Raw genomic sequence first — 19,349 nt, 5'->3', positions numbered from 1 at the left:
GAAGATATTCCTCCACTAAAAAGAATTCCTGGTGGTCTTTTCAAGACTTACCCAGATACTTCTCTCTGTGATCCTGCTTTTGAAACTCCCATCTACTGGGAATCTAAAGAAAACTATACCAAAGTTTCAGGCTTTTTGTAATTCAGCTGGACACTGCCAATTCTCTCACATATTATTCTTGGTAATGATTCGTGGTAAGCCGCCAGTCACTTCTCTGAGTAGGGTTCCTCCTACATATAAGAAACAAAATGCTCATGCATGTCTACAGTAACTTGTTTTTACAAAATCCATCACCATTCTGTTCCTAGGAAGTTAAATGGAAGCAATACAAAGAGCCAGTACTGTGATAAAGGTCTTGTTTACCTGGGCAGTGCATTGGGATAGCTTTACTCTGTGGCACCGCTCTCTTTGGATGCAAGCTGTGAATTTGTGGAAGAAATTTTTTGGGGATAAAACCTGTAAACAAACATGAGTATGTAATGGAAGGAACTGCCTCTGCCATCTGTATGCTGAAATAAGTGGGGAGTGGTTTCTGGATATTCTTCAGTTTGAGGAAAATGGTATAATGCAAAAAGACTTCTTTAAAGACTGTGTTGTACATGTTTGTTAACAGTCTTGGGGTTAAAATTACCAATGGATTTCAGTTTTTAGAAAGTTATAAGAAATTTGTTGCTATTGCTTAGACTTTGGGGTATAAAATGGAATTGATAGTTGAATTACATTTGTGAGAGATTGAGACCAATTTAATGACTTGATTTTTCTGACTTCTAAGGGGTTTTAGGATAATCCTTTTAATGAGTTTTGAGAAAATGATAGCATACTTTTTTTATTATGCAGTTCTTTAACTGTTTCTCCTTCTTTTTAATCATTAGGTGATGCTTTTCCATGGACTATTAGTCTGCATCATTTCAGTATATATACTCTTCTTGGGCAACAGATGACACTTAATTTAGTGGAACCAATGGGCTGTACTTCTACTTTAGCTGTCACTTCACAGAAACTGCTTGCTTCGGGGCCAGAATCCAGACACTCATTTGTTGTCTGCCTCCATGTCGACCTTGAGTCCCTTGAAATAAAATGCTCCAACCCCCAGGTTCGTACATTTAATTGATTTATGAAAGGAAATTAAAAATAACTTGATTTAAGTACAATTGTTATGCATTTTGTGGAAGAAGTTCTCTTCTATCTTATTTTTTTTAAATCCATCAAGATCAAGGTGCTTAGATTAAGATTTGCTTTGAAGCTCTCTCAAGTTTTGTAATTTAAACTCTTCTCAAAATGTAATAGCTACAGTATAAATGCATCTTCTGGCTGATGGAGTGAAATGAATTGCAGATGTACCATTAAATGCTGTTCTGCTGTCACTGTGGATTCATACATTGAAGTGGTTTAATGTAATTTTTTACCGCATTTTCATAGAACTAACATTTCTTCAAGCATAAAATGTTTTTTAGGCAGACAGTGGTATAAAAAAAGATGAATATGTGTAAACAAAAGTTATGACCTCAGTTATGTTTATTAAAAGGCAGAGATGTTGCTAGATTTTCAGAAAGTGCACCCTGTATTTTACTGAATTGGATCAAGTTTGCTGTAGTTCTAAATAGAGTATGATTTCTGTGCAAAATTTTGAGTAATTTTTACTGCAACTCAGAACACATTCCTGACAGTTGCAGTGTTTCCAGCAGTGCTGAAGAGAACACTCTTCTTGGGAATTGCAAATCTTTTGAGGTCTCAGTAGGGATCTGCATTTGTATGCTGTCTGCTCTGAATTTTTAGCCATAGGTAAGATCTTTCAAAGGACCTTATGGACAAAATGGACTGTTCATTGCTTCACTTAATGTAAGGAAAGGAAAAGAACGCGAACTATTGTAATTTTGATCTGATTGACAGCACATCACATTTGTAAAGATTTATGGACCTATGGCCTAAGTCTGGGATTACTAAAACTAAGGTGGCTGGTGGAATTTTAATTGTATTCCTTGTATGTACTCATTACAATATGTTTCTCAGTTGCATGCAGTTATTCCCTTGCCTCATTCCATGTTCTATGAAAGAAACAAGTGATTTAAACTATGTATTTATTTTACCCTTAATGTGTAATCTCCCTCCCTGTTCACTACTTTCCATACAAATTATTTCTGACTCATTTGCTTTATGCCATTGTCTTCTGCACCAGGTAGGCTCCACTCAGTAGGAAGAGTGTTAGAGTAAGATTGCTCACTGGACATACCAAATTAAAATTGAGCAGCCTCAACAAGATCTACTTGTGTTAGAAATGTATAAATGGGAAAGGGCAAAATTATGTTTTTGCTGACAATTTGCATTTAAAGATATATATTTATATTTCAAGTTCATTTATTTTATAACTGTGGCATTTTCATTACATGCAATGAATAATTTCACAGCCTTTGTAAAACTGCCTTGTTCTGTATTAATTTTCACTGAGCTGTCAAGATTAATCTGGATACCGCAGCTATTTAGAGAATTGGTAAACACTTTGTAGTAAAATAGCTCTCAGTGAAATTCCAGCAAACTGTCAGATCAACTCTGATTTTTTTTTTTTTAAACTTCCAAAAGGATAACTCATGGCTAATATACCTAATACATCAATAGTATTAACTTATAAGTGGAAGTCTGATCTAAATTTAAGGTGCAAATTAGAAAGAAAAATGGAGCAAGTAAAATAATACATTTTCGAGCTGCAAAGTGTGATCATATAATTATTTTGCAAACTATGCAAAATATTTGTACTAAAAGTTTAAATTGTAAGCTCCATGTAGATTGTATTACGAATATAGTGATATGTTAACATGAAGTTGTATGGTAGAATATCAGACCATATATTGTTGTCTTGAAGGATATTCTTTCCTCCGCATTTAGCGGAGGTTCTTGAACTGTACTTTCTCCCTTCTGTCTGCCTTGCTTGTTCTTTCTGCTTTATGCGTGCAAGAGGGGAAAAAACCTAACCCAACATCAGTTGTCTTTAATCAGATGTTCAAGAACAGAATATGGAAAATACAATTACATAAACAGCATTTGATAGTTACAAATTCATAATAGAGTATGAAATTTCATTCTTTAGAATGGACTGTATTTTCTATATAGATGACAGCCTTAAAGTAGGTGATACTTAGTGAATTTGTTAAATGGCAACAAAGGTGAAGTATTTTACTATATGACTACTATGATTTAATAGGAAACCATGTTCTGATGATTGTTAAAAGTCAGGAGATATTTCCAGTGTGCAGAATTGCCAGGATATTGTCTTCTGTTATAATTTTCAATTTTGTAGTAATGTGTTATTTTTTTAAGTATAAAATGCTGTAACATACTGAACTTCACAGATTTTTGCCAAGTAGTCAGTGGGGTCTTACTGAGTTATGTGTGGTTTTGCTAGGGAGGGAGTAGAAGCAGCCTGAGAAGGAAACTTTTCTTAACAAATACTGGCAGAGTTATTCCTATTTTTGTCATACAATTTTTCTTCTTTTGAATAGAGTGTACTAAAAATAATTATTATATATTAACTGTTATGCTCAGAAATACTTATAAAGGCAAGAGGCCTTACACTTATGTTAGCTCTTCTAATAAAATCAGAAATGGATTTTCAAAATACTGAGACTACTCACTTGAAAAACTTCAGCCAACAGGAGAAGTAGAAATCCTTCCATTTTTACATTTAATGAGTAACAACCAATGGAATAAAATTAAGTGGATTAAAAATAACCCAAGATATAACTTTAGCTCATTATCTGAAGTTTTAAAACTTTATGAGCATGCACACTTGTGCCTTCTTTTTTGTTTTTATGAGGTTTTGGTGTGAGGATGTTTTTGTTTTTTTTTACTTTTTAACATATCTCCATGAAAATTATCAAAGTATACCATTTTTAATTGATGAACTTGTTTTGCTTCTGGTTTCAGAGCAGGATGGATTATTAGTGCCTTACTATTTGGTGTCTGGTTGCTGGCAATATTTGGAGGATGGCTACTGCTGTCTGAAATAGCCACTGCTTCGGAGTGGCTGCAAAGATTCTAACCCGAGCGATTTTAAAACCTAACATGAGTAATTATTTAATTATTATGACTGTTGCAACCTCTCTAAGAATTTAAACTCGTGTTAGATTACATGATGACAAACCTCTTTACCTTGCGTATGAGTGTGTATATAAACACATAAGCTCCTTCTTTTGTGTTATTTTGTGCCTTTGAGAACAGTAGCATAATTAAATTTCTGGAAGCCCTGCTTCATGAAGACAAGTATAGCTGAAATTATCCTTTGGTTTCTTGACCGAAAATATCTGGGGGGGGAGGAGGAGAGAGGGGTTGTAAGAATGTATGATTTGGATATGTGCCTGTATCCTATTCATTTTCTAGAGACTCTTTTGCCAGCAAAGTGTCAACACCAGTTAATGTTATATTACTCAATCAATCAGATGGACATTATTAGTCGATCTTCCGGTGTTACATGGAAAAGACTCAGGAAAACATAGAAATTTGCAATTAGTAATTTAAAGGTTACCAGTGCGTATCAGAGTGCTGCAGACACAAAATATTTTAAAAGATAACTAAAAGAACTTTTTGCCTCAGCCAGTTATTGTTTCTCTGTAGATTGCTCTGTGTATGAAGACAAAAAGTGTATTAAGAAGTTTATGTCCTTTAAGGAAAAATCCCTCCAAAGGAGTGTATGACCTGCTCATTGTAAGCCTTGAAACTTCAAAAGAAAATCCAAGATGAATTAAGAAGGTTTTTATAAAATTCCAGCACTGTACCTCTGAAGAAAGAACTGTAGCGTGTACTTTGAGACTTCATCAAACATTCTCACGCACAAAATCAAGTACTGTTTTTTATCAAATGTAGATTGACAACAGTGTTTTTCTGCATCTGTTCTGCCCACATAAGAAGCCAGCTTCATAGAGTAGATGTGTCCTGAGGCTTAAAGTTCTTATAAATATGAGAATTTCCATTTTTTATAATGGCAAGTTGGGTATGGTATCCAGCTGTGGATCTGCTTATATATTGTTTGCAGTTTTCTCTGAGCTTGTTTTATACAGTATATTGCAGTGTGTTGTCATACAAAATCTGTGATTAATGCTTATTTACAAAAACTTGTGTAAATATCTTAGATCTGAGTCAAACAATGTGCAAGTTAAACAGTGTGTTTCTGAATACTGGAATGACATATGCCAGGAGACAATTGAGTTTGATAGGGGATATTCTTCCAAAAATGGAACAGTTTCATATGCTGTGTGCGATCATTATTTTAATACTGTTTAAATGCATAATTCTTGCATTGTTAATATATCATAAAGTTTTAATGTTTTCCTTTTTCTTGAAGCAGGACCTATGCATATGAAAGGTACTATAAATTACCTTTGTTGACTTGTCAAAATAGATATTAGTAGATTTTTACAAGACCATGTTATTGGTTATGGTTTTGAGCTACATACCATATGTTTACAGAAAGCACAGATTATTTTTATCACAGTCACTATACTGTAACTGATTTTAATCATTTTAGTTGCAACGTAGCTGCTTATTCGAACACTGTAAATGGTGAGGAGTTAATTTTTGCTGCATTCTCAATCTCAGTGGAGGACTTTTATTTTTCTTCACCCCTCAGAAAGCTTCATCTTAGAAAAGGTTGTTGGTTTTTTCTTTGCTTAGGTGCAACTTCTGTATGAACTGGCTGAGATCACAACTAAAGTTTGGAATAAAATTCAGAGGAAAGGAATTCTCTATCAATCATCTGTGTATACCGAAACCATGACAGGACCTCCTCCTCCTAGCTCTCCAGTTAAAAGCAGTGTTGGCACCGCTCCACCAGATACCAGCACGTACAGCCCATCAGCTGATATTGGGACCACTACAGAGGTAGGCTTTCATAAAAAAATGTAAGAATTTGGATATGCATCTTCAAATGCCAGCAAGATTGGCCCTTTGGTTTTATGTATTTCTGCTTCTCTAGCTTACAGCACTGCATAAGTGCCTGAAGAAATCTGGTACCTGATCTTAACTTCTGTGTGTGCCTAAGACTGTAAAATACTGTTTTGAGGCATGGGAAGGTGTTCTGCTTCTCTAACATGCCAAGGAAAGAAGTCTGATTCTTTTTTCAGCATCAATACAGTGTTAAACTTTATCCCTGAGTATCATTAGCTATGAGTCACCAGGTAGCTGACACATAGTGGAATATGTGGGTCATAGGAGGCTGTGCAACTGAATAGGCCTAGTATTTGTGATTTTCTTAGTACCTGTCAGGCTTACTAGTTAGAATAATGAGTTGGCCTTGTGTTTGCTCCAAGAGAGAGACAAAAATGTGTAAGATGAATTGAATTTGTATCAGTGGTGTGTCATACATACACAATGTTTCATTCTTAACATGAAGCTATTAAAATTCAGGGAGACTGCTCTGAGAGACAGGGCTTCATTTTTAGGATAAATGCAGCAATTTTGGGGGCACCTCATAGAACGCTTCTGGAACATAGGCAAATACACAGCAGTTTGAATACTGAGTGCAATTACATATTCAACAACATTTGGCCAGGATTGCTTTTACCCTGTGTATGGTTTATATTAATTCCTGGGTTTGGAGAAAATTAAATGCTTACTTTTTATGTACATCACACACACACACACACAGAGGGGTAACTGTCATTAAAAGGTGTTTGAGCTAGAGTTTCAGTTCTTATGTCATTTCATTAAAATGTTCCTAGGTTATGTAGGTAATATTGGGCTTGATGTATTCTATGTGTATGTGATCTCAATTCTGAAAAATTTTACCATGGATACAGAATTGAAGGTAAGCAATAATAGTTAGAAAACAAGATGGTCACAAAAATAGTGGTTTTCCACCTACTCACATCAAATCCCTTTTTCATTAATTCAGAAACCACCAGTTTTATAAATAACAATTTGGTTTGACCTTCTATATAGACAGCACTATTTGGAGTAGATGCTGTACTTGGAGCATTATTTGAAAATGATTCAGTAATTGTTTTAATCCATATGTTACCAAGACTAATTTGGTAATATAGCTCCAAGTTTAGCATTCATATCCTACCCCTTTGCAAAAACCATTTATTTCATTTTCTTCCCATTCTCAACAAATGTTGCTATCTAACTTTTCTCCTGCTCTAAATGAAGTTTGGTGAATTAGCCGTCAAAGGGTAATGTTAGAATTTGCATTCAGTCTTCTCTACTCTAAAGCTAACACCATAATTTCAATTTTCTTCAAATAGAAAGTTATATTAAGACACATGACATTAATATTGCATCTTTTTTCACAATAGGAAGCTTAGAGTTGCCATAGGACTTCACAACTGAGATTTGAAAATTGGTCTGAAAGAAATGTACCATTGTGCTTAGACAGGATAAATAAATTTAAAAATTGACCATGGTCTGAGGATATTATTAAAGAAGGAGAAAGAAAGCTACAAGTAGGAGAAAGTGTTTGCATGAAGCCATAGTTCATATGACTGAAAGACTGAGGAACAGAACTCCTATTCATCATCACCATTCAGAGCTCTCAGCCTAAAGCATTCTGTCTGTGGTTAGGAAGGCAGTCCAGAAGGAAGAGCCAGCACAAGGGATATATAAGTGCACAGACAGAAAAGCATAATGAGGCAGGTGTAAATTGCTTAACAGAGACAGTGAGGTAGGAGAATGTATGCATGGGCAGATATTTGAGATTGTGAGAAGTTCTTTGTCAGAAATTGAAAACAATGATTAAAAGGGTAATTTTTATATTGTCAGGAAAAGATTCATGAGTTGTTTAAATAGGAGGCTAGTATTTTTGGCTTGGCAGCTGAGAAGAATTTTATTCCATTTCTTGTTAACTGGATGGTAATATTAGTTGTATTGAGGTAATTAAAATAAAAACAGTATGTAGGGTATACAAAGGCTTTAATTAACAGTATAAAAAATAAAAGAGAAATGCGAAGGTTTTGAATTACTGTGACTGAAAAAACCCCACACTTGGAGATTCATTGTCATGAGAAGTCAAGCCAGAGTTCAGATTCCTGTAAGGTTACTAGCTAGAAAATTCTGTGTTTGAATTTATGGGTACTATCATATTGATGAATTTGTGAGTCTATGTTTACACTTTAAGAGCACCTTTGATATCTGTCTTGAAAAAGCTTACTGGTACTGTATGGTGAAAAAGAATCATAGAATAGTTAGGATTGCAAAGGACCTTAAAATCATCTAGTTCCAACCCCCCTGCCATGGGCAGGGACACCTCACACTAAACCATATAACCCAAGGCTTCATCCAACCTGGTCTTGAACACTGCCAGGGATGGAGCATTCACAACCTCCCTGGGCAACCCATTCCAGCACCCTAACAGTAAAGAATTTTTTCCTTAGATCCAGTCTAAACCTCTGCTGTTGAAGTTTCAATCCGTTACCCCTTGTCCTATCACTACAGTCCCTAATGAAGAGTCCCTCTCCAGCATCCCTGTAGGCCCCCTTCAGATACTGGAAGGCTGCTATGAGGTCTCCACGCAGCCTTCTCTTCTCCAGGCTGAACAGCTCCAACTTTCTCAGCCTGTCTTCATATGGGAGGTGTTCCAGTCCCCTGATCATCCTCGTGGCCTCCTCTGGACTTGTTCCAACAGTTCCATGTCCTTTTTATGTTGAGGACACCAGAACTGTACACAATACTCCAAGTGAGGTCTCACAAGAGCAGAGTAGAGGGGCAGGATCACCTCCTTTGACCTGCTGGTCACGCTTCTTTTGATGCAGCCCAGGATACGATTGGCTTTCTGGGCTGTGAGCGCACACTGAAGCCGGCTCATGTTCATTTTCTCATTGACCAACACCCCCAAGTCCTTCTCCACAGGGCTGCAATGAATTTCCCTTTTGCCCAACCTGTAGCTGTGCCTGGGATTGCTCCGACCCAGGTGTAGGACCTTGCACGTGGTATGGTAAACTTCATGAGGTTGGCATCAGCCCACCTCACAAGTGTGCCAAGGTCCCTCTGGATGGCATTCTTTCCCTCCAGCTTATCAACTGAACCACAAAGCTTGGTATCATCAGCAAACTTGCTGAGGGCACACTCAATCCCACTGTCCATGTCACTGACAAAGATGTTAAACAAGACCGGTCCCAACACCCATCCCTGAGGGACACCACTCGTTGCTGGTCTCCAGCCAGACACTGAACCACTGACCACAACTCTTTGTGTGTGGCCATCCAGCCAGTTCTTTATCCACTGAGTGGTCCACCTATCAAATTGATGTCTCTCCAATTTAGAGACAAGGAAGGGTTATCCAGTGGAGGATTCATCTAAATGATTTGATTGTTATGAGATGTAACATGCAATGTTGTCTTGACCTGGTGCTTTCTTATTATTAAAGACAGGCTTAAAACAAAAGAAATAAAAAAAAATTATCCCTTCACTCTTAGGACTAATTTTATGTCAAGGTACCAGTTTAAGTGAGGTGATTCACCTAGTTGGATGACCAAGTTAATACGTGGTGGTGCATGGAAGCAGAGGATGACTGTAAAAAGGCATGCTTTCAGTGAACACTAGAGGGGAAAGAGGGCGAAGCCAACTGAGAAGAATGGAGCAGCATTCTACCATTTTCCTGGATCTCATTTATCACTTTCTGTGGTTTTGCTGCTAGTTGGAACTAGACCACTCCTTTACCTTCTCACAGACTCTGAATTCCATCAAGGGAGCAATAAAAGCAGATGAGGCATTTATAGTACAGGCACTTACTGGCCAGGAGACCTAACACCAACAAAACCTTGGTTGATTGCTGTCTTGATACTGACAAGTCTGAAAACAACTTGCCAATCCTCAGTGAAAGAGAAAAATACTTTAAATCTCTTGAAATACTGTGTACTTTATATCTTTACACTCTCTAAAATGGAAGTACTGATTACTTACGTATATTTTGGTTTTTTAGAAATTTGAAGTTACCTAATATCAATCTAATGTTTCTCACAAAGAAGTCAGTGGGAGCAAATCCAGGTCCATGTTGTTTGATTTGGAAAATACCATCCTGTATTTTTAAACTAAGACTTGTTTTCAGACTGTTGTAACAATAATTTTTGAAAGTAAAGAAATAGAGGAGGTAATGTATTAAACTCAAGTACATCAGCCACAATCAGCCTTGCAGCTGTATATTTTATAGTCATTACTGCTGAGCAGCAATGACGTATATAGAGTGATTAATAATATTTATTTCTGCAGTTTTGACTTACAGAGATTTTTCAGAAGTTTATCAGCATCTGTATTTTGTTTATATGTTCCTAAATTTTTAAATCTTGAAAGCTTGAAGTCTGTCGAACAACAATACTTTGCTGTGATAGGTGTATTTTTTCCTAAGTTTAGAGATTTTTACAGTTAATATGTTATTTTGTGTGGTGGGAGACAAATGTTTATTTTTAAAGCTTCTTTCAGCTGCAGTGGACTTGCTATAAATGAATTAGAAGAAAGCAAACTCTCACAAATGTTTATATTAAACAGTTAAAAAAGTAATTTGTTTACATGATCTATAGATGATTTATATTTTAAGCTCTGTGTAATTCTTTTCATGCTGACAAGTTGATAGTGAGCACCACAGCCCTGTGTGAGTAAAGCTACCTAGCTTACTGAATTTTAGTCTGGGTTGTGGTAAGACAGGGAAACATGAGTGAGAGGTTGAAGTGCTGGAGGGCTGCAAACAGTTAATCATTTTTACCATCCTTCCTTGGAACAGCAAAAGCAAAGGTAGTACAGACTACAACAGGCCACTTGTTACTGTTTACTTAAGTACAAACAGTGGTAGAAGTGTTTAGTCCTTGGGGAAACTCAGTGATTGAGCAAGAACGCAGAAGTTATTTTGATAAGGCATAGCATTAGTGTGGCCAAACTGTGATCATCCCTGAGCTGTAGGCAGGCCAAGGATGAAGGCCTCATATGTTTGGATCTTCCTGATGAACAAAGATAAATTCTGCTAAGAAAATAAACTCTGTATATTGGTCAATTTGCAACAATTGGTGAAAGAATTAAATTGTATATTTTAGGACTTGGCATGAGAAGTTGTGGGAAAATAGTTCAGGGTTTCTGACTCTGGCTTGATTTTTCTGCAGATCTGGAAACAGAGCAGAAAATTAATGCATAAACATATTTAACAATACCATGCTGGGTGCTGAAAATCCAAAATGAAAATTGAAACTGCATGAGAAACAAGAGAACAGTCTCTTCTCGCTTCAGTTTCTTAGGTTTGCACTGCAAAAAATTTCTAAGAATTCGACCTCGCTAAAAAAAAAAAAAAAAGAGAAAAAAAGACATCAGCTACTGCAGACCATCCGTTTTTCAGCCCCTGAGACTGCCCAGTGGTTCTGGTTACAGTACCATGAACAGAAGGCTAAGAAGAAATGCAGTTGCTTCATTTTCAGCTCCCAAAGGATAGCCGTATAGCAATATCTGCCTCTGGGGAGCATCTGCAGTGCTTCTGCCACTGAGAAAAAGAATGGTCCAATTCAACTGTTTACATATGTTTGAATGACAGAAAAATATCAGAGTATGTTCACATTGAACTGTTGAAGTAGGGGATGGGTGGAGCCAGTAACCCAGGAACCGCTGCCGGGGACATGGTGTTGAGCAGCTGGGGATGTCTGTTGATAAGCTCTGCAGCTGGCACACTGTGGAGAAAAGGTTATCGCTGAAAACCTCGGCTTACTGCGATTAGAGCTATGCCGTCAAGCTAGCTCACAGTAGTGCACACAAGTTGAGACCCTGGCAAGGACTTGCAGGGTCTGTGATACAACAGCTTCCAAAACCCTGGCAATTGCAGGTCCAGGTGTCTGACCCCCATCTTACTCTGCCTCTGTTTGTATCCAGAGGCTCACAAATTCCTTTATTTCTGGTAACACTGTTCTACATCAACAACCTCCTTTGACTTTGAAATTCAAGGACTGCTTTTCTTTTTCAAGTTCACTTCCAGAAATACATGCATGTGGAGGCCTTACTTGTGCATTGACTAAATGAAGTTTTGTTCTACAGCTATGCAGTTTTGTACTACACATTTTGAATATGATTTAATAAAGCTGCCTCACATGCTACAGAAACTGAAGTGTGAGAAACATCTGCAAATCAGACAAGCATCAGCGTTGCAAACATCATTGGAATGAAGCCAGGGAATGCTTAACTTCAGCAACAGTAACAGCAACTGCAAGCATGTTGGCCACTTTTCCTCACCTGTGAATTTTTTGGTTATAGCATATCAGATATATGGTCTATCTCATCATGTGTTTAGAAAAAGAGGAAGCAGTTTCTAATGATACATCTGTGCCTGTACTGGTAACTCTGTTTTTTTGTAAACTTTGTAGATTTAATAAGCTTGGAAGTTGGTAGGGAACCACACTCCCTAAAATTCAAGATTTGCTCCTTTTAAATTTGATTGCACATTCCTGGGTTAGTTTGCTTTTTGTATATGCCTGGGGTTATGCTAGATACATGCAGTTCTTGAAGAATCTCACAAATACTGTTATAAGTAACCTTATGCCAAAATTGTCAACTGGATGATTCTCTGAGAGGCATAGTACAACATTTAATATCTTCAGAAAACTAATCTTAAAGAAAAGTGTGGGAAAGTTATAGCGTCAGTTTTCTACAGAACAAAGTTATCTGTATGCGCAAACCACTAAACAAAAACAGCTTCCTATGAAAAAAAAAGTTAACAGAATGCATAAAACATCTGAAGACGTTAAATTGCAAAAATAAAAGAAACCAATTATAAAATTCAAAACTTGCCATGGTGGCAGTGCATATTTGCTCTTAACCATACCCTTTCATTTACTATTGTTTTCTTCTTTTTTTAACTATCAGAAATGTAGAGACCTGCCAAACTTTTAGAACAAAGTCAGTTTTCATACAAAACGCATTTTGGAGCATGTCCAGTGGGAGAGTGAGGGTGTGTGTGGAAGGCAAGGAGGAGACTGACTGCACTTCCCACCCCCTCCATCACAGTTTGTAAGATGCAGTTTGGCAAATTAAGTGTCTGAAGTGTTGTCTGCAGTACAGAAAGAACTTGAAAAATAGTCCAGCTGTTAAAAAAAAAATGGAAGAGGATACCACGGAGTACTTTATACAAAATAATAATAACTTATTAGGTTTAAATAATTGGCTTCCATTTCTTGATATCCTGTGAAATCCATCTGAGGATCTGAGCTAAGAGGGCTCAGAGAGTTTGCAGGAGGTGGGCCTCTTTAGTCTAGAGAAGACTGAAAGGGGGTTTCAGTGCCCAGCAACAGGATGAGGAGCAGTGGCCATAAACTAAAACAGAAGAAGTTTAACCTCAAAATAGGAAAGAATTTGTTTACATTGAGGGTGGCAGAGCACTGGAACAGGCTGCTCAGGAGGGTCTTGGAGTCTCCTTCTATGGAGAAATTTGAAAACTGTGTAACCTGCTCTAGGTGGCCCTGCCTTGGCACGGGGTTGGACTAGGTGATCTCCAGAGGTCCCTTCCAACCAGAACAATTCTGTGATTCTGTGAAATTGTCTTTGGGTGGCTCCTTCATGCACAGACAACTGTGCTTTCTTTCTGATAATCTTGCTCTTACCCTTCTCGTCCTTGTCCAGCCACTTTAGATCAGTCTGAAGTTTGAAAAAACACATTTTTTGAAGTTGCTGCTCCCCAGCCACTGATTATTAGCAATAATAGCACTAATCTCTAATCCTAGAGATTTACAAAGTTGAACTACTTAGTATTTAGAAACAGAAGCTTTAATGCTAGAAAATGTCAGGGTATATTTTGCACATACCTGAATTATGTCCTAGCTAGTTACATTCATAATGAAAAGACACCGTCAGACGGATTAATAGTTCTGAATCATGGTAAAGTTAGAATTGGACTCATATTTCTTTGTTTTCCTCTTCACAAATGATATCTCAAGAGCAAAAGCTCATCATCATTTGAATGACATTTCATAAAGCAAAATCTAATTTCTCAGTCCATATAACGTGTTGCAGTTTGCTTCTAAATCTAGCTATGATTATTTTTAAAAAATGTACAAGCTTATAATAAAATATATGTAATATTATGGAAATATCACTGATTTTCCTTAAAACTTCATTGATGAGAATAGGATATTTATTTTTTGAATTGTGTAATATCACCATGGAAGGAACATTACAGTGCTATATAGCATCTCACTCCATCACTACTGAGCCTGAAGGTTTGTCTTACAGAGCTGTGGCCTGATTTCTTTCCTTTCATTCACTTTCAAGAGTGAGATGAGGAGACTGAAATCAAGAAACCTGATACTAGCAGCAGCTAACTTTTTACTTCTGTGGATCTAACAGTTTTCAAACATGAGCCAGCTTCAGTGTGCGCTTACAGCCCAGAAAGCCAATTGTATTCTGGGCTGCATCAAAAGAAGCGTGACCAGCAGGTCAAAGGAGGTGATCCTGCCCCTCTACTCTGCTCTTGTGAGACCTCACTTGGAGTATTGTGTACAGTTCTGGTGTCCTCAACATAAAAAGGACACGGAACTGTTAGAACAAGTCCAGAGGAGGGCCACGAGGATGATCAGGGGACTGGAGCACCTCCAGTATTAAGACAGGCTGATGAGGGATGCTGGTGAGGGACTATTCGTTAGGGATTGTAGTGATAGGACAAGGGGTAATGAGTTGAAACTTAAACAGCAGAGGTTTAGACTGGATCTAAGGAAGAAATTCTTTACTGTTAGGGTGGTGAGGTGCTGGAATGGGTTGCCCATGGAGATTGTGAATGCTCCATCCCTTGCAGTGTTCAAGGCCAGGTTGGATGAAGCCTTGGGTGATATGGTTTAGTGTGAGGTGTCCTTGCCCATGGCAGGGGGTTGGAACTAGATGATCTTAAGGTCCTTTCCAACCCTAACTATTCTATGATTCTGTGGTGTTGTGGTTTAACCCCAGCGGGCAACTAAGTAGCATGCAGCCCCATGCATGCACATGCGTGCTGTGGGGAAGAGAATCGAAAAAAAAGTAAAACCTGTGGTTTGAGGCAAGAACAGTGTAATAATTAAAATAAAGTACAATATAATAATAGTAGCAGTATTAATAGTGAAGAGGGAGATAACACAATTGCTGACTAATGCCCAGCCAGTCCCCAAGCAGTGATAACCACCCTCCAGCAAACTCCCCTCACCTTATATAATAAGCATGATGTTCTATGGTATGGAGTATCTCTTTGGATAGTTTGGGCCAGGTGTCCTGTCTGCTCCCTCCCAGCTTCTTGTGCCCCTCCTCACTGGCAGAGCATGGAAAACTGAAAATTCTTTGACTTAGGGTAAGTGCTACTTAGCAACAACTAAAACATCGGTGTGTTATCAACATTATTGTCAGACTAAAGCCAAAACACACCAGGAAGAAAATTAACCCTTTCCCAGGTGAAACTGGGAGAGATGGTCACTTATGGCTCTACAGGTAGTTTGTTCAGAGCGCTAAGCAATAATGGCTGAAAGAATAAATGTAAAAATAAATGAAAGTGTACCTGGTTTCTTCCATGTATTTTGATTAATGTAAAGCCACCATTACTATAGATAATTGAAGCTGAATTGAATATTAATTTTTATTTCAACACATCTTTTGAACTGGTCCAGATATTGTCATCTTATGTTTAGGTATTATTTTCCAGTAACGTACCTATGTTAGTTGTACAAGCTCTCCTTTCCTTGTATGAATGAATATCTCTATTTCAGCTACTGACAGTGTGGATGGTTTCTTACCAATTGTACTAGGTATCCCTGAGGTTTTCAAGGGTAAAGTTCATTTGCTGTTTCTCTCTGTTTTCTCAAAGAGTTTTGCTGGGACAAGAAAAAATATCAGTAAATGTTAATTTGAGTGCTATAAAGCTGAAGGCATGAAGCAGAATCTGTGTTTCAGTGCTTCTCTGAAAAATAAAGTGGTAAAAGGCCAGGTTGGACAAAGCCTTGAGTGGCATGCTTTAGTGTGATGTGTCCCTGCCCATGGCAGGAGGGTTGGAACTAGATGATCTTAAGGTCCTTTCCAACCCTAACTATTCTATGATTCTAAAAATACTCATATTCTCCATTATGCAATAAACTCTAGAAGCTCATTGTTTGAACTTCTGTTTGATGTATGTCAGCCCAAAATCATAATGGCTTGTGTGCAAAGCTTTTGTAAGACCTTAAGCTACCTTCTTGTCTTCTCTTAGGGTTAGGTTGGTGGTAAGAAATCCTATAATTAAACTGTAGGTCTTAGTTGGTTGAAAATGTGATTTATCAACATAAATGCTTCCATTTGAGCCAAGAAATGTTCATTTGGTTTGGGATAAGTTCTATATATCCAGAAAACAGATTGCTAACAGAATTTCCATACTCACATTCTCTAGTCTTAGACAGCAGAATGACTCAAGTATTGTCAGATTTTAAACTTTGCTACTGGAAGTAAGCTTTTCTGGGATATCTGAAGCTTAAGCAAGTGCATTGTAATTTCTTGCCTGATAGGTTAAAACAGATTCAGTCAAACTTCTATGCTTTCTGTGTTGTTCTGATTCCAGGGTGCCTTCTGTAGACATTGTCTCAGTCATGAGGTAAATCTCAAAATTCCTGAACATGTTGATCATCATAATTTACAATTGCTAATCCTCCTCATCTTCAATAAAAGTTAAGATTTTGGGTGATTATTTGTCTGTAAATCTTAGAAACAACTTGGCCTTAATGGATCCAAGTGACAATACTCTGGTCCTTACCTTTTGCGCTTGAAAAATTAAGAAAATATTCAACACTTGGTGGAGCTGAAAGTGAAGATGCTGGTGAATTTTTAATGGTTTCTGGTTGATATTAGTGACATAAGTGTCCATTGCATTCAGCTTAATAGGCTGTAAACACTAGAAGCCGATCACAGATTAATTGTTTGCATCTTTCTTTTCCTGTTTGGAGGCAGCATATTCCAGCTAAAGAGCAAGATGAAGTCCCATTGCTGAAAATATTTCAGTTGTGCCATCAAGAACTATCAGAACATGCCTGCAGGGCTTTGATAACCCCCTGTAACGGGATTTTCAGTTAAGCTTTCATTTGTCATGGTCCTTTCCTGAAAACATTAATCTTTGTGTCTTCTTTGTTGAGTCCTTAATGTTTTAGGGAATGAACAGAGATAATTGATGGTACAGAAGCTTCTACAAGCTCATTTGTCAATGTAGCATATATTTAAGAACATCACAAGTGACAATCACCTTTTTTAAATAACAGAAATGTTCAAAAGTAGCATTTAGACATAAGAAAAAATGAGTGGTGAAAAGGAATACTCTTTTTCTTCAGCTGTTACGTTTATTTCATAGGGTGATTCTCTTCAGGGCGGTGATGATTCTCCATTCTCAGACTCCATTACACTGGAACAAACAACAAGTAATATCGGAGTCTCAAGTGGACGTGTCAGCCTATGGATGCAGTGGATGTTGCCAAAAATTACTATAAAATTGTTTGCTCCTGATCCTAGAAATAATGGCACAGGTATTTAGCATTTATTTCCTATAGTATACTATTTTAAAATCCATACATTATTTTACAGCACAGTATTAACTATTCAGAGCATTTCTTAACAATATTAAACACTGAAATGCAGAAATAATGGGTTAGATCTATTTTTAAACTAGAGCAGCAAACTGTAATTAGGTTACTACATGTGATCTGAGTTCAGGACTGTTCTTCGGCATGAACTTCCCCTTTGTGGAATAATTATTATATTAAATTGGAGACAAGTTGGTTGTTCTACTTGAGTGAAATTTTCAGGTGTCCTGTCTCTGCTTCCTCCTGGTTTCCCCTCCTCCCTGGCAGAGCACAAGACTCGGAAGGTCCTTGGTCAGAGTAAACATTACTGATCAGCAACTAAAAACTTGAGAAGCAATCTTATTTTGTTTTTATTCAGTTTAGTAGTGTTTTGTTTATGTCCATGCATAGACATGTAGTTTTTTATTGATAACTTCAAATATAAATTTAACATTACCATCATAGTGTAACCCTTAAAGTCATAGGAAGTTTAATATGGAGTTCAAGTAGAAGTTTCAGATTTTGTGTTGAAACAAGAAATGTGTGTGGTACAAAACTTCTCTTTTTAGTTTGATATTCAAATTGGATTATCATCCAAACAGTAGTTTTATGAAAGGAACTCCGATTCTGTAAATGTAATGCAGGACCTGAAATTATGTTGGGGTTTTTTTGTTAGGAAACGCTGTTGCTTAGCAATTAACATTGTTACTCCTAGAAATATGTATAAATAAGGAGAATAATGATTAAAAGTAATTTTCAGAGAGATGTACATGAGCCTTTGATTTTAAAAAACTAATTATTGAGGCAAAGAAATGTCAAATATTGCTAGAGTATCTTGGCAAATATTTTTTATAGTTTTTCAGGAATTATGCTATGAACACCTGAACTAAACCCTCCAAGTTTCTACAGTTTTGTATAAAAAGCTTTTGATTCTAGGGGTTTTCTGCGTGTGACACTTGATTCAAAAAAATAGATCAAAACCCGTCAAGTTTCAGGTTAATCATTTTGTTCTTTGTCTGTTGCAGAAGTTTGTGTTGTAAGTGAAGTAGAAGATCTCAGTGCCTCAGTGGATATGCAGGATGTCTATACCAAAATCAAATGTAAAATAGAAAGCTTCAATATTGACCATTACAGAAACAGGTAATTTCTGGAAGTTATTCTTCTTTTATTTCAGGTTGGAAGAAAGAAGGCATCATGTGTTTTGGTTGGTTTTGGGTTTTTTCCTTTATACTTTTTAATCGTTTTCTTGAACTGAAGGTCACTGTTCAATTTCAGTGAAATTATTTTAACCTTTTAAGTAATAAAAATCAGAATTGCATTTTCTCAGAGTTATATCTGATTCCAAAGAAAACCAGAGCAATCAGTACAAATCCAGAGTGGTTTTTCACACTTACTGCTCTGTTGGTCTGTTAGACCAAAAAAAAAAGTAATTAATTTTAGCTGAACTTTGAATGGGAAATTCCTTAAATATTTTTCCATGATGTGTTAACAAGTGCAAACATTTAATGACTTATAGCATCATACTCAAAGTTCTTAGACATTAAAAAAGTTTCTAAAAAGTTGAGCTGTTCCTTTGCTGTTTCTTAGCAACACTGTAACGCAGGGAACTAAGCTGATTTCTGTGTCTGACACAGCACAGTGTTACACAAGGTGCCCAAGCAAGAGCTGTTGTCTGCAAGGTCTTATTGGACAGTTGTTGTTGCCTATATATAGTATGAAGGAAATAGAGTGTAAATTTAGCAAAGTTATAAGCATTTCTGAGACTTTTTTTTTATCAGCTGCCTGAAAAAAAGTCATAAAATTTGAATTCCTGTTCTTTAGCCCAACGCAGTTATTGTTTGTACACACTGTGTTTTGTAATATTTTATAATC

At 36.9% G+C, this 19,349-nt stretch overlaps 1 protein-coding gene across 1 annotated transcript in view; it reads left to right on the top strand.

Annotated features, from left to right (window-relative positions):
- VPS13B (vacuolar protein sorting 13 homolog B) overlaps positions 1-19,349 on the top strand; it is a 449,503-nt gene that overhangs the window by 231,640 nt on the left and 198,514 nt on the right. The window contains exons 24-27 of the mRNA XM_034068500.1: positions 873-1,093; positions 5,662-5,868; positions 17,270-17,441; positions 18,503-18,617. Of these exons, the coding sequence (XP_033924391.1) occupies positions 873-1,093; positions 5,662-5,868; positions 17,270-17,441; positions 18,503-18,617 (715 nt within the window). The remainder of the gene's footprint in view (positions 1-872; positions 1,094-5,661; positions 5,869-17,269; positions 17,442-18,502; positions 18,618-19,349) is intronic.

Source organism: Melopsittacus undulatus, chromosome 1, assembly GCF_012275295.1.
Source record: "Melopsittacus undulatus isolate bMelUnd1 chromosome 1, bMelUnd1.mat.Z, whole genome shotgun sequence".
Lineage (NCBI taxonomy): Eukaryota > Metazoa > Chordata > Aves > Psittaciformes > Psittaculidae > Melopsittacus > Melopsittacus undulatus.
The sequence above is the reverse complement of the archived record's forward strand: the minus strand, read 5'-3'. Positions and strand labels throughout refer to the sequence as shown.